Below are 21,843 nucleotides of genomic sequence, written 5' to 3'. Positions count from 1 at the left end.
ATGTGGGTGATGATGCACAACGGAGCACAATACTGCAGCAGCACACAGGTGAGCTACAGCGGCAAATAAAGATTACCAGATTCACCATACTTAGTTGGGGTGAAACAATACATCGGTATGTATTTTTCTGTATCGATATAAGACGATACACTTGCTAAAATAAATTACTTACTACTTGTGATGACCTCCGCTTTTTTGTCAGTCAAATATCACAAATGTGTTGTTATTAGCGTTTCAAGTTCACTACTAAAAATAGACGCTTCAAACATGTGTCTACAGCTAGCTTTTCTTATTGAACCTGCTCTGAAATATTTAAAGTAACAAACTTTCCACCCAATTTGACGTAAATATGCGTATCAGGATATGTATTGTATCGCAGCTATGTATCATGATATGTTTCGTTTCGCAACCTTGCTGTATCGATTCACCCCCAATACTAGGTGCTCCGCTCTTGTAAGAGCCCCAGAACATCATCTAGACCAATCTGTAAGTAATGTTAATACGTGTCCCTGTATCAGACCAAACATTTACATGACAGACTGTGTTTTCTTGTGTATATTACACATCTCTTACAGAAATCAGCAGCACAGAAGGAATAAATAGCTGAAAAGTGACTATTATCAAAAAGGTTTGAGTTTGAACGACGTCTGATCTCTGAAAACAATTTTTACTTGCTGTGAATGGTCTTGATAAGTGACCCCCTTTATCAATCTTCAATTATCAACTTATCAATGGTCTGGGGCACTTATTACAGTGGATACGGTACATTACTATGCCACATTACTGGTAGGGGTGCATGTTATTACAAGTAAAAGATTTGAAATATGTGAAATAAAACAACCCAGTTACTTATCATGCAAACAAATGGTCACTTCTGCACATGACATACCTTAATATGATCCCTCATCATCATTACAGCAAATTGTGAGTTTAAACCATCTAACATCATCATGTATGATATTTCATACGTAAAGTTAATTTTTACATAATTAGCACACAGTATAGTTCTCACCAACACAATGCCTGTGAGTATATAAGGTCCAGCGTGTCACGGCCGATACCAAACTCTGCTCTGGTAACTCTCTTGAAGCAGAACTGGGATATTATCCTGTGAATTAGAAATTGGGCACGTAATGAACCTGACACACAAGTACAGCCTGAGGTCATTGAGGTCAGGAAATACGAGCTGTGGCAAAGCATCGAGGGAGGAAGATTGTATGATGCTTTGGAAAATATCACAACGGGGGGACATCAGAATGGGCTTTACACACTTTACTCCATGTGCAGAATAAAACTCGGGCTTTCGATGTGACAAGCGATTGCATTAACCACTAGGCTACCCTACCTCCCCAGTGTACAAGACTATGTCCAGAAGAGCTGCTGAATGTAAGTTAATGTTACCAAGATACACAGAGCACCACCATCTGCCTCAACCTAGTGTTATTGTAAGGCCAAGCTGAGTATATAATCATTTTTTCATTTGAAGTTTTCACGATATACAGCTTTCCCATTTGAAGAGAGGCTGATCACATGACCACGAAACTGATGTTCATAAGAATGACACAATTTGACGATCATCTGTATATCACGAGACTGTATTCTTGAAATGACGTAAACATTGACAGACTACTTCCACATTTCTGGGGAAAACCCTGGGAATTCCCTTGCATGAATACATACAAAAGCATTCTTTCTTATCAAATAGATCCCCTAATCTTGAACTCAGCGTTTAAGCATACATTAAGAAAAGTCAGAGAGTTTGACTGCATGATCGTTCATGAATATCCTCGCTATGACCTATCCTAGTGAACAAAATGTAAAAATGCACATCCACTTTTGTAGTATCGACTCCCATCTATTTGTCACACCTTCCACTGATCAGCCAACTGATCCATGATGTGTAACACTTGTAACCGCCACAGCTTCATTAACAATTTCTAAAATCTCTCCCCTCACGTTTATCATAGAGTGAGGGCCTAACATTGAATGAATGATGTCGCAAGCTCCAACGTTCATACAGTTTGACCCTCACCTCTATGAATGTTCACACTCCACACACAAAGTGAAAGACAATTCTGACTGAACTGCTGACAGTTTGTTTCCTCTTACCTTCTAATGAACTCAAAGAAGAAGGTATACAGGAGGGTGAAGATGAAATCCACGATGACAAGACGATATATCTCCTGGCCTACAAACGACTCCCAGCACTGAAAATGTACAAGAAATATTATATAATTATTTGATACAATGTTTATAAAACTATTCTTAACCAGCATAGACAGTGAGTGAGTGAGTGAGTATGGTTTTACACCACTTTTAGCAATATTCCAGCAATTCCAGCGGGGGGCACCAGAAAGGGGCTTCACACATTGTTGTACCCATGTCGGGGATCAAACCCAGGTCTTCGGTGTGACGAGCGAAATGCTTTAACCACTCGGCTACCCGACGTCCCCACCAGTATAGAGAATACAGTTTAGTTCACATTGTTTCTATATCTGGTGACAACATAAATATCTTGGAAAAAATATTTTTACTTTTGCCAAATACGATTGCCATAGATGTAAGTGACATTGATACATCATGGCTTAGAGCAGACACATCATCATGATAATAGACATATAGCGGGACACAACTCAGTAACCCTGTGCAGTAGACTTACATCCTTCTCTTGGGCGGTCTTAAACCAGAAATATACCAGGACTGCCAAGTTGGTCGCTCGCAATGTCATTGTCCTGAGGACACAAAGAAGTGTATTAGATTAAGTGGTGATTATTTTTTTTATTTGAGGCCACTAATATACTCATACATTCATACACTAATACACTAATTCATTCATACACATTCATACATACAAACACAAATACACTAATACATTCAAGCAAGTAGTTCTGTCATTTTTATTTACAACAAAACGAAGACCTGACAGAGTACCCATGTCATCAAGTACAGTCCTTTTTTGTTTCCTTTTCCTTTTTGTTTGTTGTTTGATGCCCCACTTAGTAATATTCCAAAATACATGACAGTGACAATCTGTGTTTGATATTATGAGCAACTATCCACGTTGCTGTGACATGCTATCAACCAAGTCAAAGAGAGTTTGCTGTGTCAAGACGTCTCTACTTTTTGGTGTTAAATTTCACATGGGCAAGCTTCCATACATAATCCTGTTTATTTCAACAGGAAATCAACTCTCTCAACTTCAGCATTCAAGTTCATCTGCTTGTGTCTCAAGAACCATAATTACATCTTCAGTAAGCAAATCTAGCTCGACCTTCATCAAGTTAGTTATAGCTAGTACTGTTTAAATTCATATCCTATATGTTTGAACACACCCCTTGCGGGCTGCGATTCACTACCAACCTGAGCATATGGATGTACAGCTCGTTTTTGGGCTTCTCGTATTTCTCCAGATATCCCACGAGTGAGAAGACGGTCGGCGTGATCATGTTCAGCGATGTAATAACCAGGGGCAGGGCCAGCTCACTCAACACAGGAATCTTGTTCTGAAATATACAGCATACATCCATGAACAGGACACAGGGTCTAGCAGGTGAGGTGAAATGGGGTTTAATGTCACATCCAATATTATTGCACTTATATAGGGACATGCATGCACATGTGTGTGTATGTGGCTGCTTATACTAGTCTGGACTGATGCCGATTTATAGTGCTAGGCCACTGAGATACCATACCACGGTTTTTAACCAGATAAAAATATGTATGTATGTATTCTTTTCTGATATTTGCATACAATGGACAGACTAGCAAAAAATGGTATTCATCTTCTATCTCTTGGCAATTACAATTTTTACACAATCTGTTTTCCCTTGGTTTCGCTAAATGTCTACCTTTTTCTATTAGAAGGTCATGAGAACTACATCTGAAACGATTTAACATGAATACCCCACTCAGACACAGTATACTGACTCCGAGCCAACCAATCCTTGTTACATCCCCTTAATGCCGAGCGTCAGACAGGGTAACAATAAGTACCATCTTTTAACATCTATCTCAGGGCGGAAGCTCTACCACTAGACCACGGAGGAGGGCCACAGGTTCTAGGAGGTGCTTACATGCAGCCACAGTGGGGGACTGAATTGGACTTAACGCCATTTTGAAACGTATTGCAGTAATACCATGGGGAGTCAGCTTATTGTGGGAGGAGAAAAGAGCTGTAGGTCTTTGCTGAAACCTGGGCACATGGGTCCAGTGCTGACAGTGAAAGGATTCTATTGGCTGGAATTAGAACCTATGACCAGCAGATCCTGAAATGACCACAAGGGACACAATCCTGTACAGCCATTCGCAGAAAGTCACATTAATCATCTATCTAACGGTTTTCAAGAGGGATCTTTTACTAAATCAGTGAGGCCAGGTTCTCAGTAAGTCCAAGCACTAAACACTCCTTCTCAGGTAGAGGGTGAACATGTTGAAGAGATGGGGAAAAGGATAGGGTTCTAATCTAAATCAAGACATCTGAGAGTGTCTGTGGTACAATCTGATCTACCTTTAGTAGTTTTATACAAGAGATTTGTTGCCGAAAGACATTAAAAGGTGAGTGAGTGAGTTGGGTTTAACGCCACTTTTAACAGTATTCCAGTTATATCGCGGCATGTCAGCTTAATGTTGGAGGACACGGGTATGGTGCTGACAAACCTAGAAACATAATCGGGGCAAACCGGGATTCAAACCCAAAATCATAGGTTTCTGGCATGCCCAAGGGATGCAACTCTGCACAGCGAATAGCGGGGCCTTAGACAACTGGGCCACCCATGCCCCTCCATCAAAAGGTATTCTGCCATGTTGAATGAGCCATACTAAATCTTTTTATCACAACCCTTGTGATTAGAGTGTTCAAAGCCAATGAAACACATCTAAACAAATGAGACTAAAATGTCAAAAATGTGTGCAGACTCTGTAGAAGAGGCCCAGTATAAGTAGCCTGCCCCTACAACAGACCCATTCCACCCCACCCTGCCCCACCCAAAGGTAGAGTAAAGGGTAAGAGAAACCTACCTTGACAGACTACGAAGAGGAGATCCAGAACATCCACCAGCCTGCCCCTACAAGACACCCACTCCACCCCACCCTTCCACACCAAGCCCCAAGGTAGACTGAGTGTGGAGCAAGGGAAACCCACCTTGACAGACTCCGTAGAGGAGATCCAGTACACCAAGTAGCCCGCCCCACCAAGGAGTCCAATAACGATGAGGTTCAGGGCCACTCGTATCCAGAAGATCTGACATTTCTCCCCGGTGGTCTTCGCCTGCTCTTTCTTCTTCCCTGACAAATATTCCTGCAGAAAGAGGGATTTACATGATATTGTCCATGTAGACTTACGTTTATATGGTAAATAACCAATACAAATACAACCCTTACATTTTAGTTGACCAAAACTCTCACACTCTCAGATTCACCAACAACTCATTGTAGATGCTCTTATACTCTCAGATTCACCAACAACTCATTGTAGATGCTCTTACTCTCTCAGACTCACCAACAACTCATTGTAGATGCTCTTATACTCTCAGATTCACCAACAACTCATTGTAGATGCTCTTACTCTCTCAGACTCACCAACAACTCATTGTAGATGCTCTTATACTCTCAGATTCACCAACAACTCATTGTAGATGCTCTTATACTCTCAGATTCACCAACAACTCATTGTAGATGCTCTTACACTCTCAGACTCACCAACAACTCATTGTAGATGCTCTTATACTTTCAGACTCACCAACAACTCATTGTAGATGCTCTTATACTCTCAGACTCACCAACAACTCATTGTAGATGCTCTTATACTTTCAGACTCACCAACAACTCATTGTAGATGCTCTTATACTTTCAGACTCACCAACAACTCACTGTAGATGCTCTTACACTCTCAGACTCACCAACAACTCATTGTAGATGCTCTTATACTCTCAGATTCACCAACAACTCATTGTAGATGCTCTTATACTTTCAGACTCACCAACAACTCATTGTAGATGCTCTTATACTCTCAGACTCACCAACAACTCATTGTAGATGCTCTTACACTCTCAGACTCACCAACAACTCATTGTAGATGCTCTTATACTTTCAGACTCACCAACAACTCATTGTAGATGCTCTTACACTCTCAGACTCACCAACAACTCATTGTAGATGCTCTTACTCTCTCAGACTCACCAACAACTAATTATAATGCTCTTACACTCTCAGACTCACCAACAACTAATTGTAGATGCTCTTATACTCTCAGACTCACCAACAACTCATTGTAGATGCTCTTATACTCTGAGACTCACCAACAACTCATTGTAGATGCTCTTACACTCTCAGACTCACCAACAACTCATTGTAGATGCTCTTACACTCTCAGACTCACCAACAACTCATTGTAGATGCTCTTATACTCTCAGACTCACCAACAACTCATTGTAGATGCTCTTATACTTTCAGACTCTCAAACAACTCATTGAAGATGCTCTTATACTCTCAGACTCACCAACAACTTACTGTAGGTGCTCTTATACTCTCAGACTCACAAACAACTTATTGTAGATGCTCTTATACTCTCAGACTCACCAACAACTCATTGTAGATGCTCTTACACTCTCAGACTCACCAACAACTCATTGTAGATGCTCTTATACTCTCAGACTCACCAACAACTCATTGTAGATGCTCTTATACTTTCAGACTCACCAACAACTTATTGTAGATGCTCTTATACTCTCAGACTCACCAACAACTCATTGTAGACACTCTTATGCTTGAGTCTAGCAGCTTCCTTGGATGTCACACCATAATCCCATCCACAAAACACTTTGCTGACAAAGAAGAAGTTGAACTCGGAGCTGCCCTCGATGTAGTACTTCCTGTAGGACTGTAATATGCTGCCACACAAACACAACAGAGGCGTGAGGTCAAGTAACCATGGCAACATATTGAATGTAAGTTTATTTACATGTGTAAGGCTCCCATGTTCTGCTGTCAACAAAACACAACCATTAGTCTGAGGTCCTGTCTGATTTACTGACAGAGATGTTCCAAGGTAATGTCAATTTGAAAATTACACAGTTGACGAGTTGAGTGAAAGTTAGAAAGTGTGTTCTCACCTCTGAGCCAATATAAGCAAACAAAGTAGGTAGTAGCCTCCACAGGTGAAGACGTAGGCATAGATCATCTTGTACTCCACGCCTGAGAACAGTTGTATAGTGATTCCCTTGTAGAAGCCGTAGTACATCTCCGTGTCATGGAACCAGCCCTGTTGGCATCAGACACACCATACATCATTCGCAAATCAATTCTGAAATCTATGACATAATTATTAACAGATATAAGGGCTTTATATAGACCTGCTCTTATTGATAGTTGTCCCTAAGTCTGGAGCAGATACAACTTCCCAAATTTATGTTGATATGGTGACAGTAAAACCTCGATGGGTCGAACTTTGATGTCTCAACTCACCTTACAGTCCCCGTAAATTCCTTCTATATTCATTTATGCTTAGATCTGTCAAACTGGATGTGTCCAATTTCCAGTTCTCTCAAACTCATTTTGGAGTCCAAGTATCCAAAGTATAAAATTCCACTGATGACTCGACAATTTTAAATATACGATAATGCCCACAAACCCACACTCACCAAAATTTTAACTTTTAAATCATTTCACATACTGCCATTGTGATTGATGCAATTACATCAAGGAACATGCCAACATCCAACAGAGCCAACACGCACACCTTACATCAATTGTGCAGACTGACTACAGTGCACACATCGGCACCAAGTTCCTTAAAGCAGTGTCAAAATACCCTAGAATTGAGGAAAACAAAAACTTTGAAGAAAATAATTATTTTTTCCCTATTTGCCTGTCAAACGTACATATAACAAATGTTATATTTGGGATAACACGTTCTTAGTAAAGTACAGATTCTAGTACTTTTTGGGGGTTGCGTCCCGTCTGGGAATTCGAAACCCACACTTGCCAGAGTGAGGCAACTAATCGCCAGCACACAAAGTCAGTGATCTAACCCACACAGCCACCGAAGCTTCCACAAAAATGACTGGTTGTCAAGATCACGTACTTGGAGTACCCCTCTGACAAGTGTAAATTGGGACTCAACCCTAAAAAAAGTACGAGAATCTGTACTTTACTAAGAAAGTGTTATCCCAAATATAACATTTGTTACATTTGACCACTTTCTAAATGGCATTGTTTATTCAAAACATACATAGTTTAGAATCCTAGACAACTACCTCTACTGAAAGAATACAAGTGTCATTCATTCCAACATCCCAGTGGAGCATGGTCTTACCGCTCCTGTCAGGAGTTCTTCCCCGGTGAAGGACGTGCCATTCCGCTCCGGGTAGACGTTTGCTATTGGTCTCAGCTGTGGGGTGGCAGTCTGCGGAAGGTACCAGCGCTGCAGCACCACCGGCAGCACCACAAAGCCGAACGTCAGGAGGAAGATTGGGAGGTTGATGAAGAAGAGCCATTTCAGGAAGAGGAAGTAAGATGTCACACCCGTGCCGAAATGTCCCTCGATCTTCTTGAGGTGTGAGCGCCAGAGCTCCAGCGAGTACATCACCTCGGCAAGCTGGTACTTGAAGTGCTGCCACCCCTGAAGGAAAACAAACAGTACATGTGTAAATATACTCACCGCCAACAGAAACACGAACCACAGAAACATATAGAGAAGAATGTACGTTAAGAAGACATGTTTTCAATGTGTACCAATTCATGACAAAACTAACAATCGGTCAAGTGTTATCATAGTGAGTCTTTATTCTTATCACAATATGCTGCACATGATTTCCAAACTTTACACGCAAATTCTGCACGAGACAAACGGTGCATTTCAATTCATGGGTCAATGATGTCACATGTGATGCGTTCTTGAGCATCGGTTCACACAAAATAATAGTATGTTCATTTGTGCATCGAACCTGTCAAGTATGAAGCTGTAGACCAGGATTTGATTCAAGGCTTGATGCATAACTTCCACTTGAACATAACATGTCCCCTATCTCTATACATTTATTGACATTTTTTGGGAAAGAAATCAAAACAATATGCGTAACTTTTACAAAGATGATTTTGGCATGTATGAAGGCGATTTGGAATGATCAAAATACAATCACTACTCTATTGCAGCTTGGGATAAATAGCATATACCGTACTAGTCAAGAAATAGAATGTGTCCAGGCCTCATCTGTTGCCTATCAATGTTGGTTAGGGTTGGGGTAAGGGTTGGGGGTGGGGTTAGGGTAAGGCCCCAAATTGTCCCAGCTCAAAAGGCTGAAGCATGGTCACAGTCACTGTAAGAGTTATTCCCCTTCATTTCTGACATCACTGATGGGCCAACAGTGGCCCAGTCGTCTAAGGTGCCGCAATTCGCTGTGCAGAGTTGGGTCCCTTAAGCATGCCAGAAACCTATGATTGTGAGTTCAAATCCCTGTTCTCCCCAACATGTTTCTAGGTTTGTCAGCACCATACCCGTGCTCGTAGGTTTCACCAAAGTGGTAAACGTCTGTGAGCTGCATCACTTAGGCTTTCATCCCACATCAAGCTGACACGCCATGATATAACTGTAATACTGTTCAAAGCGGTGGTAAACCCAACTCACACACTCACTCACTCTGACATCATTGAGGTGGATGTGGGATGTAACGATTCCTCAAACAGTTGCAGCATGAAATGTATGTAGCACCATTCAGCAGATGTGTCACCATGCAGCACAATGCAGCATATGTAGCACAATGTCGCATATGTAGCACAATGCAGCATATGTAGCAAAGGCAGCATATGTAGCACAATGCAGCATATGTAGCACAATGCAGCACAATGCAGCATTTGTAGCGCAATGCAGCATATGTAGCGCAATGCAGCATATGTAGCAAATGCAGCAAATGCAGCATATGTAGCACAATGCAGCATATGTAGCACAATGCAGCATATGTAGCACAATGCAGCATATGTAGCACAATAAAGCATATGCAGCACAATGCAGCATTTGTAGCACAATGCAGCATTTGTAGCACAATGCAGCATATGTAGCACAAGCAGCATATGTAGCGCAATGCAGCATATGTAGCACCATGCAGCATTTGTAGCACAATGCAGCATATGTAGCACCATGCAGCATATGTAGCACAATGCAGCATTTGTAGCACAATGCAGCATATGTATTCCTGAGGCAGCAAAGTGACAGAAACACAAAGTTAGGCTGTCATTGTGATACGGAAGATGAGACGAGGTCTGGGAGATCAATGGCCCCTGGCATTGTAGAACGTCCCAAAACTTTGACGATATTTCTGGCCAGTGATGGAGATTATTCCAACATTATTAATACAAATACCTCAGTAGCCTGGATTCACTTAGTCTGACCACTGAGAAACTGTGCCTGCCCCTACCAAGGGGGGTGGTTCACGCGGCAACGTACAACACTATCTCTTGTCTAATAAATCATAGGAAGCATCTTTGATCTTGCTTCCTTCCATGATGGAATATGATACTGATATGCTCGGTTTCGAAAAGAAGAGCGTTGGGTGCAGTGCTAATAAACCTACAAAGAATTCTGATACGTAAAACTGAGACAAAAAACTCACCATTCCAATTGAATATTTCAGCTGAGTACATCGTCCTGGCCGCTTCTTGGCTTTCTTTGAACTGAGGCGCCTCCTGCAAACACAGACATGCCATTCAATAGATACAAACCATCCCACAGGGAACCTGTACCCCCAGCTTGGCCCATGTCATGGCGCTGTCAAGTGCACAGCTGGCTGAGAGTGGTGGAAGAATTATTTGAAGCAGTCATAAAATCTAAATTTAATACTGCCCAATACCACATTACAAAGTAAACTATATAATCATACTATCACACCTCAATTATCATGATTATAATGCCGCCCTGCTATTAGCAATATTCCACAATATTACCATGATCACAAACCAAAAGGAAATCCATGATTAAGCCTCAATATCCACCCATGCTAATATTTGAACCCAGTTCTTCTGCAAGGACCACAAACACATCAACCACTTGACTACCCCATTGCACTACTACATCTTGTGTGAACATCGGTGACACAGTACCTAATCTCCCTCTTGCCAGCCAACGTTGTTGTGGTCATCCCCCGGATCATCCCCTCCAACTCCTCCCCATGTTCAAACTCCTCCCCGTCACTCAGAGTTCGACTGATCTGCTCCAGGGCGTTCCCCCCGCCAAGTCTCACCGTGCCGTGGTAAGACTTGTTTCTGCGATGACGTAGTGTGTGCTTGGCATTGGACACCTTATTCTCTGTTGTGGAATACAAAGGAGTAACAAGCATTATGACAAGCTGCTGCATACCAAATCTAAGCAGGACTTTTCATGTCCAGGCCACTGAGTGAGTGAGTGAGTAAGGTTTTACGCCGCTTTTAGCAATATTCCAGCAATATCACGGCGGGGGACACCAGAAATAGGCTTCACACATTGTACCCATGTCGGGAATCGAACCCGGGTCTTCGGCGTGGCAAGCGAACGCTTTAACCACTAGGCTACCCGACAGCCCCCCAGGCCACTGAGTCAGGTTTACAGTTAAATCAGCACTACCTATTGTATGCATCCTAGACAATATCTTAAGCATTCATCGGGGCAAATGGCCTTGCTCCAAGGCTGTACTGAAAGATAAGTCCATGGATGTGTAGTAATTCTATCCTCCTAATAGGCAAGTCTCTTACAGGGACATCTTGTTTTTATGATTTACATAATCTAGAAATTATGATTTAAACTAAAAATTATTGCCTTGAAGACTTGTGCAAGTTTACAGGCCAAATAATGTCTGACAATGTTTATACCAGGCTCTAACCATGGTAACCAAGTTAGTCACTAAAATTGTGTCAATGCCATACATCATAAAACTTAATGCAGTCTGTGATGTTTCAAATGAGAAAAAACACAAACAGTGACAATCATCTAGTCTGCAGCCACATTGACATTCAATCCTCATTTATGTCATCTACTACAATAAACACACAATATATACTGGTTCAATGTTAATGTATCAATGCTGTTCAGCCTCTCAAGAATAAAATATATCCACAGGATTAACGTGTACAAAACTCATAGGAATGTCCCAACCCTACAATATGTGAAATTATAGCTTTGTCTAAAATACCTGTGAGCTATGTTAAATATTCATCAGTGATAAGCAATGCAAGCTCCACAACTCAAGAATCACCAGACATCTGTCAATGTCAAAAGAATCACTTCATTCAACAACTGACTCTGTACCTAACTGCCTGCTGGGCAAGCACTCCAGTAGTTCCGCAGTGTCCTGGTAGTCATGGCGCCGTGCGGAGCCTTGGGCCTGGTCGTAGAACCCCTCGGAACGTGGGCGGCGGTTAGAGGGGCGGGGGTCAGCAGGCTGGTTGTCCCCAAACTGGTTCCATCTGCTGTCTCTGTGCTCCATCTGACCATCATTGGCATCTGTGCACAGACAAACAAAGCATCAACAGGCTTCAGTTGTCCCCATCTACTGCTGTGCTTATAATATATATCCCTCGAAAGACTTTTGACGTTATGTCCCTATATATGTATAGGAGTGTGTGTATTTTGTATCATGGCAAATAATATCTCGGCCATGGAACACTAGCTCTGTGGCGATTATGGGTTAGAATAGGTCCCTAGATTCACTTGAAAGGAGCCAAGCAGATCGGGTGGTTAGGTTCGGGGCTTAAGTTTATTGCATGTCTACACAGAGGGCATAGGGCGGAGCTCGTAGTGTCAATCACTGATTTGTCTGGTACAGAATATTTGCTGGAATAGTGCTTAATGCAGAGTGAGTGAGTGAGAGAGAGTGAGTATTGAGTGACACCAGATATCGGGGAATCAAACCCAGGCCATCAGCGTGATGAGAGAACACTTTAACCACTTGACTATCTACAGCCCGAGTTGAGTTGAACAGCAATCATAACAAGAAGAAAACACTGTGCCCACAATCTGCCTCCCTTACAAAGTGATTCATGACTACACACAACACGATAACCAAGATAACAAAACTATTACTAAAGAAGAGAAAAAGGTTAACACTTTTAATACAGGCCAGTTGACTACAAACAAGGTGAGAATATTTTCAATCACACTCTGGGAAGATTGATACTACTGAGGACTAGCGATGGACCTTGGTTTGAGCTGCAGTCTGTGATCTTATTGATTCTGATGCTATGACACACAACTGTTGCTTGGTGCACTGTAACATGAGCATGAGTAGACGGAACCACCAGTTTACAACCCAGTATGCTGTCAAAGCTGAAATATGTTAATTGATGTTTCATATAAACAGGATATTGTACCCTTGTAAGGGAATTGATCCCAGTCTTCAGAGTGACAAATGAACCAATGGCTACCCCCATTATCATGATTGTCATAATTATAGCGAAATGTGTTCATGACAGTCGTCGTGGACCAAAATGAAGGTCCAGGTAACTTATCTTAATAGAATGGAGACTTACTTCCCTGGATGACGAGTATGATTACCATGATGTGTTGTCTGAGCTGTGTGTGACAATGACTATCAAATGCATGGAATATGGCATGATGTTATAAAAGCTGAATGTCCTAGCATTGTAAGACAATGCATTACATATTGTCAACAAAACAGGTATTATTTAATTGTCTGCACAATTCTCTTTTCACAGTTACTTGAACAGATGCAAGCAAGCTTGATGTCACTCTTCAAAATTCAGAACATGTCTGGGCTTCAAATCCAACTTTAGACTGTTTTTGAAACATATAATTGGTTAACGATTTTTCTCTCGAACTATCTCCAACCATAGAGAGTGAACATAGTGAAAGTGGGCAACATGAACTGACAAGGTTGGCACTGCGTGGTCAACAGTGTGAATAACAACCCACAACGCCAGGGTACGATGACACACTAATTCAGACAGGTTATCATGGCTACAGTGAAGCAGTTTGACTGCCCAATCCCCATGTGGCTGTCGGTAGTCTCTTAGTCCTATATCATGTCTACACATTCTACTCTCATACAGATTATGATGTGAAAATGTCAGACAAATAACTTGTAACCATGGTAACTTGATAACATAACAGTTCAAATTAATGAGACTCACATGTTTCCATGGGGATGTCGTAGGGGCCTGCATACCCATTTTGGTCATATTGGCTCCCCTGGCCACCACGAGGGTCCATGTTCTCCACGTAATAGGCTGTCTGACGATCCATAGTCAAGGTTTTGTTCCAACGATGCCTCACTTCTACAATGTCTTCATGGTCAGTGTCTGATCTGAGAGGATGTCAACACTACCACGTCCAGCACCTGCAACCAGACAACAACCTGCACAGCGTCTCATCTTGTCACCAGTACTGCATCTAGCAAGGTGAAACAACACACCCAAACTCTGATGCACCGTGATATGCAGTCTTAGATATGATACATGAAACATACAGCTCTGTATAGTGATACAAAATACAGTAGAACACGGATATAACGAACACGGATATAGCGAACAAACGGATACAACGAACTGTTAAAAAATCGCGATTTATCTCCTATATAATATCATATAAAATTTACGTATATAACGAACTCTCTATAGCGAACTAACAGATACAGCGAACTGATACCTGATCACCGACAAGCCCATTTATCACTTATTAGCGACGTGTATAGCGAACTGAGAAATCTCACTCAGTGTTAAGTGTCACTGACAATTGGCTGTATGCAATCAGCGGCGAATCAAAACAATGGCCGCGTATCAATACAATCAGTGGTGACGGATCAACTTTGTTAAATTTGCATTGTGTTAATCTTACCTGTACATGTAATCTTGTCTGTAAAACAAACAGTTTTTGACAGTTTGGCGGATCTGAACGATGCCGTTTCAAGAATGCAGTCAGCGAAACGAGGCCAAAGTAAAATCACAGACTACACATTTCGTATGTAAATCGAAAAATGATAAATATGTTTAAATTTTGTACATGTATTTGATTACAATCTTCAGAAAATGTTATGAATTTAATGTTACTAAATGAATGTTGTAAATTGATATCAGTTGAATGATCACTGCTAATACAAATCAATGCTGCAGTTACGTGTGTATTGTGTTTTGTCTTATCCAAGATGGGGGACGTTTCCGAGCGAAAACGTGTATAACAAGCAACGGATATAACGAACTGATTTCTCTAGTCCCTAGTAGTTCGTTATATCCGTGTTCAACTGTACCTATTTTCTGCTATTGTAGAATAATCCTCTTGTTGTACTGGTTGTGTGCTGTGCACAAACTTGAGACACTAGAAAGGATTGAAAAGGTCTCATCAGTTGCTCTTACAAGTGATGACTGCAGTGACCCTCATGAATGTGACTTTATTTTGTTCTTTAAAGCAAAAATACACTTCTTTATTCATAAACTTTGTATACCTATTTCTGGCATATTGATATACATATCATGTTGTGACCAGTATATTGAGATACGTATCATATGGGGTATCACATCTGTATCCCAGCAACCCTAGCATCTAGGTGTATTACTACTCTCCACAACAAAGAATACTTAAACTTCAATTTCTGCTAACAATGTCTTCATTCCCATGAATGGTAAGATTGATTAAAGAAGTGATATCAGACAACATTCCTCCAATCAGACACTACCTTGGTATATAGTTTCTGTGGATGCCATTGGTGCTAATATTGAAGGACACATACCATCATTAATCTTTGTGACTAACAGTATTGGGTGATCAGACTCGCTGACTTGGTTGATGCATGCCATTGTATCCCAAATGCATAGATCGATGCTCATGATAGCAGTCACTGGGTTGTCTGATCCAGACTTGATTATTTACCGACCGCCGGGATATAATTGGAATAATGTTGAGTGCAGAGTTAAACAACAAACAAAACACAAGATACAAGTTAAGGAAGGTAATAGTTTTCGTTGTCTCGATAAAGAGAATGTAAATGCAAAGCTACTCCATGGACACAACCTGATCATTAGGAAAACACATTTGTGTGTTTATTTTATAGCATATAACACTTACATGTCATTATGATTAACATTTGCCACTGAAGGCACTCATAAACATTTATGTAACAATATAATTTTATATTGTTCAAGAGTCGAAATATTACTCTGATGAGTCAATAATGTGACAATATGTTAAACATTATGTAGTGGCGACGTAATCACAAAAAATTACGTCATCACAAATAATTACGTCACCAGCGTGTTATAACGAAAATATATCCTGCTGGACCATCCACCAAAATCGGTAACGGAAGTTAGTCATTGTAATGGTGAACATTCTGAACAAACCTATTGGTAATGCAATGAACATACATATTCTAAGAATCATAATATATCCCTAGAAAGTTATTACCGCGACTTTAAATAGCATTCAAAGTCAAAATCGTGACAAGTAAAGGGGAAGGCCGCTTCTCCGTCCGTTTACCGTTCCAATAACGAATTAAACTGTTCATAAATATTTACAGAACATACCAGAATTTCCGAATTTGAAAAGGTCTATAAATGTTCTTATAAAAAGTTGTCGTGAGCAGACACAAAGTTGTAGCGGTATGTGTGGCGACCGTTTCGGTCGATGAGATCGATAGCAGTGTTGACACTGACAGACAGTACTGGTTATTGAAAGTTTCAAGGGAACCTCTCCCACTTCCGTGTTGTTGATCACGACAGCGTTTTACTCCGTTGTCCTCCGATATACGTATCTAACACTTACCGTATATGTAATTACTAACAGCAGACGTGTCACACTTAAACACCTGTACTATTTGGTGTGTGTAGTTTTCTCCCCGAGTAATGCCGAGATCGACGGAGTGTTTGGGATGTTTTGGTATTAAGAGCGAGCTGATTGGTTGATAAAGCATATCCGGGTCAGGTCACTTAAGGAGCGAAAATAACCGGTTTGCAATGTTGTATTAGATCATCCATTCACATGTTTCCTTACGTGTGATGGATCTGCATCGCTGGGTATATTTGTGAATGTTGTGAATTATAAAACACTCACGAAATCCAAAGTAGTGTGACCTTACCTAGTTTGAAATTTTATAATAGATCGTTCATCAGAAACTCAGGTAACAATTGTAAACGGACTAACTGCCAAGCCATCGATCGGGCCAGTGAAAGTAAACGTTATCATAAAGAGTAAATCGATACTGTGTATTCAGTGTCTGGTATATATACAACCTACAACCATGGCATGTCATACGTTGCCATTATCCTGTCAGGGAGTCTATACAAGTCTAATAAAGCCTCCCTGAATCTGGTCACATATAGTATAAGTACATTTGCATGAAGGCCTCGGGACCACGTACAAAACCAGGAACGCACAGCAAGGACGGACACTACGCCATACATGAGTGCCACACTACATAACTAAAAACACACAAGGACCGTGGCAGTTCATCACAACCAATGTTCTTCTTTCATGTGCATGTCCTAAGTAATGCGATAGCTCTTGTAATAAACGTTCATTGTTAGTTCCCCAAACTGACTCTAGTGCATAACATAACATATTTCCAAAAGTTGTCCGGGAGATTATATTTTTTCATAATATAAACAAATAAATAGAAAGCGTGATTTGTCCTCTCTGCCGTAATTGCAAATTGGACATATTCTTAGTGATCTATCAATAGATAAATATCTCCCTCCACTGATTTTCAATTTTATAAAAAAGACGCGCTAAATGTTAGAAAGTTTGTAAACAGATAAGATTGAGAGATATTGTTCTGGATCTAATATACAGTCTCTTAAGTTCTCTATGTGAATAGTAACTTCAATTAAAAAGTGATTGAAAAAGAAAAATATTGATACATGTATCCTTTATTATATGTACAAAAGACTGTTGATTGCCAACCGTTTGAAATGTCTAAACAAATTCAAAACCATGAGAAAAACAGTAATCAACGGATGTTAAAGGCCATGTGTGGCAACCAAACATTATCTGAAAACACTAATATGTTACGAGTACGTGCCTTTTTAGTTAATCTGTCTTCGTGCATATGAAAAAACTTTAAGCCAATATTTTGTCATTCTAATGAGAGAATTTATTTAAATCGGAAAACGGACTATTTCTCCATATAGTATATCCTTTGGGGTTTGTAATCCGACATTAAGAAACGTCTTACAGGCTAGCAGATGGATGTTTTCAGTTCGACATATTGCTGGAATCCCCACACCTCAGAATCGTTTGTAGAATTTGCTGACAGTGTATTTGCGTATAATATGCCGTAGTTGAAAAAATGTCAATTTTACTTAAAGTTATCCTTAATTCAAGGAGTGATCTTTTCTCCTAAATGGCTAGGTCTGGTAAACTACTGCTGAAATTTCCCGAAGAAGTAAAGAGTTAATCAATATATTTGTAGCAGGGTACAACTTCATGAGTTTTCGTTTATAATATCCATTTTCGAAACAGGACCTCCCCGTCTAAATACAACAATTTTCGTTTTATCCAAAATTACCTTTATCGAAATGAGTTCCAAACATATTCAATGGCGTCTGTAATTCATTGGCGCTGTCATTTGGATAATCAAAATAGTGTATTACATTTACCTTTTCTCCTACACAAGATTTAACATATTTGTAAATAATCAATAAAGCGTTCAGCATTGTACTCTTCAGACCATAAGGTTTTAAAAGAAGCCATAATTTTATAACTTATCCCGATTACTAAATCAAAACCTTTCTACAAATTTACAGAAGCCACATAAAGTTTGCATTTCTTTTTGTTTAAACATTCAGTAGCTGAGTCACCCTGTCTGTACCCTGCCTGAGTTTCTGGCGTTCTATCCCTGATGTTTGACCAGAGCGTTAGTCGTTTACATAGTACACTGGTGTAGACTTTCCCTGAGACGCTGAGACGCGAGAGACAATGGTAGTTATCTGGTAAAGTCCGCGTATTTATGAATAGAGTTAATAACTGCTTTCGTCCAATCATCATCAATTATACAATTATATATATGTATGTGTGTTTTTCTGGAGAGAGAGAGAGAGAGAGAGAGAGAGAGAAAGAGAGAGAGAGAGAGAACCATGTTTGCCGCCAATGAGAAGTCAATATTGGAACCAAGCGTTTCATCAGTGAGATGATGTTTCATCAACTGAGCATTTCCATGTAATAATAGCATGCCCTAATCGCTACATTATTACCCCTGTCAATGGATCAGTGTACAAGATAGTTTCTGGATTAAGTCATTCTGTGTAGGATGCTATTTCATCTGACTCTTCTATTTCAGACTTTCAGGTTTGAGTCCTATATGTTCACGTATAAAACCACATCTCTTTCCAAACAATAACACCCATGTCCTTACATTTTACCCGTAGGACAGTTTGTTTCCATTTCTATAGGATGAGGTAAATAACGTGATTCATTCTCACAACATAAATTCAAACTCAATTCAAAAGTAAACAAAAACAATTTATCTTGCCAAAAAAGTTGTTTTTAGACTGTCCGTTCGATTTGTAGCTTAGCTTTTCACTTTGAGATTACTATCTTAAACCTTAAGACCACACCCCAACCTTTACATTTGTACTTACAGCTGTCTTAACATAAGTGGGGGTTTGTGTTGGCGTGGAACCCAGGCCATCAAAGCCATCGGTTACATGGAGTTGTTATTTCAACGTGACCCACATTCTCCTACTGTTGACACCAGTTACTGTCTTTCTTCTGATGCTACTTGCACGCCCGGACACAAATAAATAGATACATGTCTAAATACACCCACTTGTCTCATAGCTAATACAAGCATAGTTCGTGGTGGATATCTTGGATGGAACCAGTTTCCAATATACAATTTGTCCTCCTGTTTCAGTGATATATGGTCCAACGAAAGAAGCAAGAAATAGAGACTTATGATCGTGGTGGTTATGATTATCAAAACTATCGAGAGAGAGACTGACAGACAGACATAGAGAGAGAGAGAGAGAGAGAGAAAGCCAGACAGAGAGAGAGAGAGACTGACAGACAGACATAGAGAGAGAGAGAGAGAAAGCCAGACAGAGAGAGAGAGAGAGAGAGAGAGAGAAAGCCAGACAGAGAGAGAGAGAGAGAGAGAAAGCCAGACACAGAGAGAGAGACACACAGAGAGAGACACACAGAGAGCGGAAGACAGAAAGTGAGAGTTCAGACAAGAGACAGACAGAGAAAGGAAGCGAGAGACAGACAGAGAGTGCAGAAGAGAGGAAAATGAGAGAGGGGGGGGGGGGGGGGGGGGCGAGTGTGTGAGAGAGGATAAGAGAGAGAGAATGTGTGTGTGTGTGTGTGTGTGAGAGAGAGAGAGACAGAGAGGTAGAGAGAGAGTTTGTTTCGATTTCTATAGGGCGAGGTAAATATGTGATTATTGTTCCAGAGGGAGAGGGAGGCAGAGAGCTGTCTGTTACTCACTACTTGATTGCTGTAGAGTACTTTAAACTTCCTGGTTGTGAAATCGACAGCCGCGACCCGCCCGTGTCAATACCTGTCCCCGGAACCCGGGTGCAGCTAATCCCAAGCGTCACGATCGCGACCCTAACTTGGATGCACCCACATACACGCGACCTATAATGTGCACGGTACTAAACATTCGTCACTAATCGTGTCATTCCGGGTCAAGCCGATAAACGATCTTGTTGCAGGTGACGTAAGGGGCGAGTGGTGACGAATGACGAGGCGCCCCAGTTAAGGTGGTGTTCTTATGAATACAGGCATGAGACGATGTCACTCATCTTATACCGAACCTCATAGAGACACGCCGATGTGTCTCCCCTGCTATATCAGCTATAACGCTGATCACCTATAAGACATCACGACCACGAATCTATCTCCTAGCTTGTGCCACGTTGTTTGTTTGTGTACGACGAGTTTACTGGTGTAATGTTACATGTGTCATCTAGGGTTGCGACGGGTACTCGAGTACCCGATAACGGGTCGGGTAGCTAAGGACTCGAGTTCAATTTTCAGGACTCGAGTACCCGTTCAGGGGAGATAGTTATGCAAGCATCATGAATTAAGTCCGTTCTCAGTAGTCTAGATCTTATACTTACCAGGACACACATGGACGATAAGTGAACCCGAAGTCCTGATTATGACTGTTAAAGTTATACCTTATTTGATATATACTATCAAGCCCCCCTCACTATATAAAAACAAAACACCACCACCACCACTACTACTACTACTACTACTACTACAACTACTGCGATCGATACCATTACAGACCCGAGGGAATTCCGGGTAAGAATCTAGGACCCCAGTAGAACATGCTTGTTGTAAGGGAGGATTGACTAGATCGGGTGGTCAGGCTCACTGACCTGGTTGACTCGGCGTTATTTTATCCCACTGCGCGGAGCGGTGCGCATAATGGTAATCACTGGATTGTCTAGTTCAGATGATGACAGGCCGCTTTCATATAGCTGGAATATTGCTGACTGCAGCGTTAAACCACAAACAAGCTATTACGTTACTACTAGGGGACACGTGTGTTATTACCCAGTTCTGTGAGGTGCCACGATTCCGATGCGCCCTTCGGTGTGTCAGAAACCTACGATAGTGGGTTCCAGGCCTAGACTCGCCCGATATTGTGTGTAGGTTAGCCAGCACATACCCGTGCTCGCGGGGTCCACCGAAGTGGTAAACATCTATGACCTACATTACTTTCCTCCCACATCTAACTGAAACGCTATGATATATAAGTAGCGGCCATAAAATTTCCGAGTCCCGTGATGGGATTCGAACCACCGACCTTCTGATCACAGTTCGGACGCCTTGTCCACATGACCAAAGAGGTTAACCCCGTCAGCAAGCTGACAAGGTTAGGATGTCATCTGTGGGATGACTCCATGCCCTGCTACATA

At 41.1% G+C, this 21,843-nt stretch overlaps 1 protein-coding gene across 5 annotated transcripts in view; it reads right to left on the bottom strand.

Annotated features, from left to right (window-relative positions):
* Positions 1-20,633, bottom strand: part of LOC124142269 (transmembrane channel-like protein 7) — a 46,366-nt gene extending 25,733 nt beyond the window's left edge. Inside the window, exons 1-13 of one of the 5 annotated variants that reach the window (XM_048392766.1) lie at positions 20,396-20,633; positions 14,113-14,318; positions 12,272-12,466; positions 11,092-11,296; positions 10,605-10,677; positions 8,312-8,617; positions 7,110-7,258; positions 6,737-6,887; positions 5,141-5,296; positions 3,361-3,503; positions 2,660-2,732; positions 2,110-2,207; positions 1,013-1,108 (exon numbers count right to left, since the gene is read on the bottom strand). In XM_048392766.1, the coding sequence (XP_048248723.1) occupies positions 1,013-1,108; positions 2,110-2,207; positions 2,660-2,732; positions 3,361-3,503; positions 5,141-5,296; positions 6,737-6,887; positions 7,110-7,258; positions 8,312-8,617; positions 10,605-10,677; positions 11,092-11,296; positions 12,272-12,466; positions 14,113-14,224 (1,757 nt within the window). In that variant the 5' untranslated portion in view covers positions 14,225-14,318; positions 20,396-20,633. Of the gene's footprint in view, positions 1-1,012; positions 1,109-2,109; positions 2,208-2,659; positions 2,733-3,360; positions 3,504-5,140; positions 5,297-6,736; positions 6,888-7,109; positions 7,259-8,311; positions 8,618-10,604; positions 10,678-11,091; positions 11,297-12,271; positions 12,467-14,112; positions 14,319-16,497; positions 16,626-16,735; positions 16,869-20,395 lie in introns of those variants that run through there. The other 4 variants (XM_048392769.1, XM_048392770.1, XM_048392767.1 and 1 more) reach the window with 4 other exon arrangements.
* Positions 20,634-21,843: the final 1,210 nt, after the last annotated feature.

The sequence above is a fragment of the Haliotis rufescens genome, unplaced genomic scaffold (assembly GCF_023055435.1).
Source record: "Haliotis rufescens isolate VD_foot unplaced genomic scaffold, xgHalRufe1.0.p SCAF_11, whole genome shotgun sequence".
Lineage (NCBI taxonomy): Eukaryota > Metazoa > Mollusca > Gastropoda > Lepetellida > Haliotidae > Haliotis > Haliotis rufescens.
The sequence above is the reverse complement of the archived record's forward strand: the minus strand, read 5'-3'. Positions and strand labels throughout refer to the sequence as shown.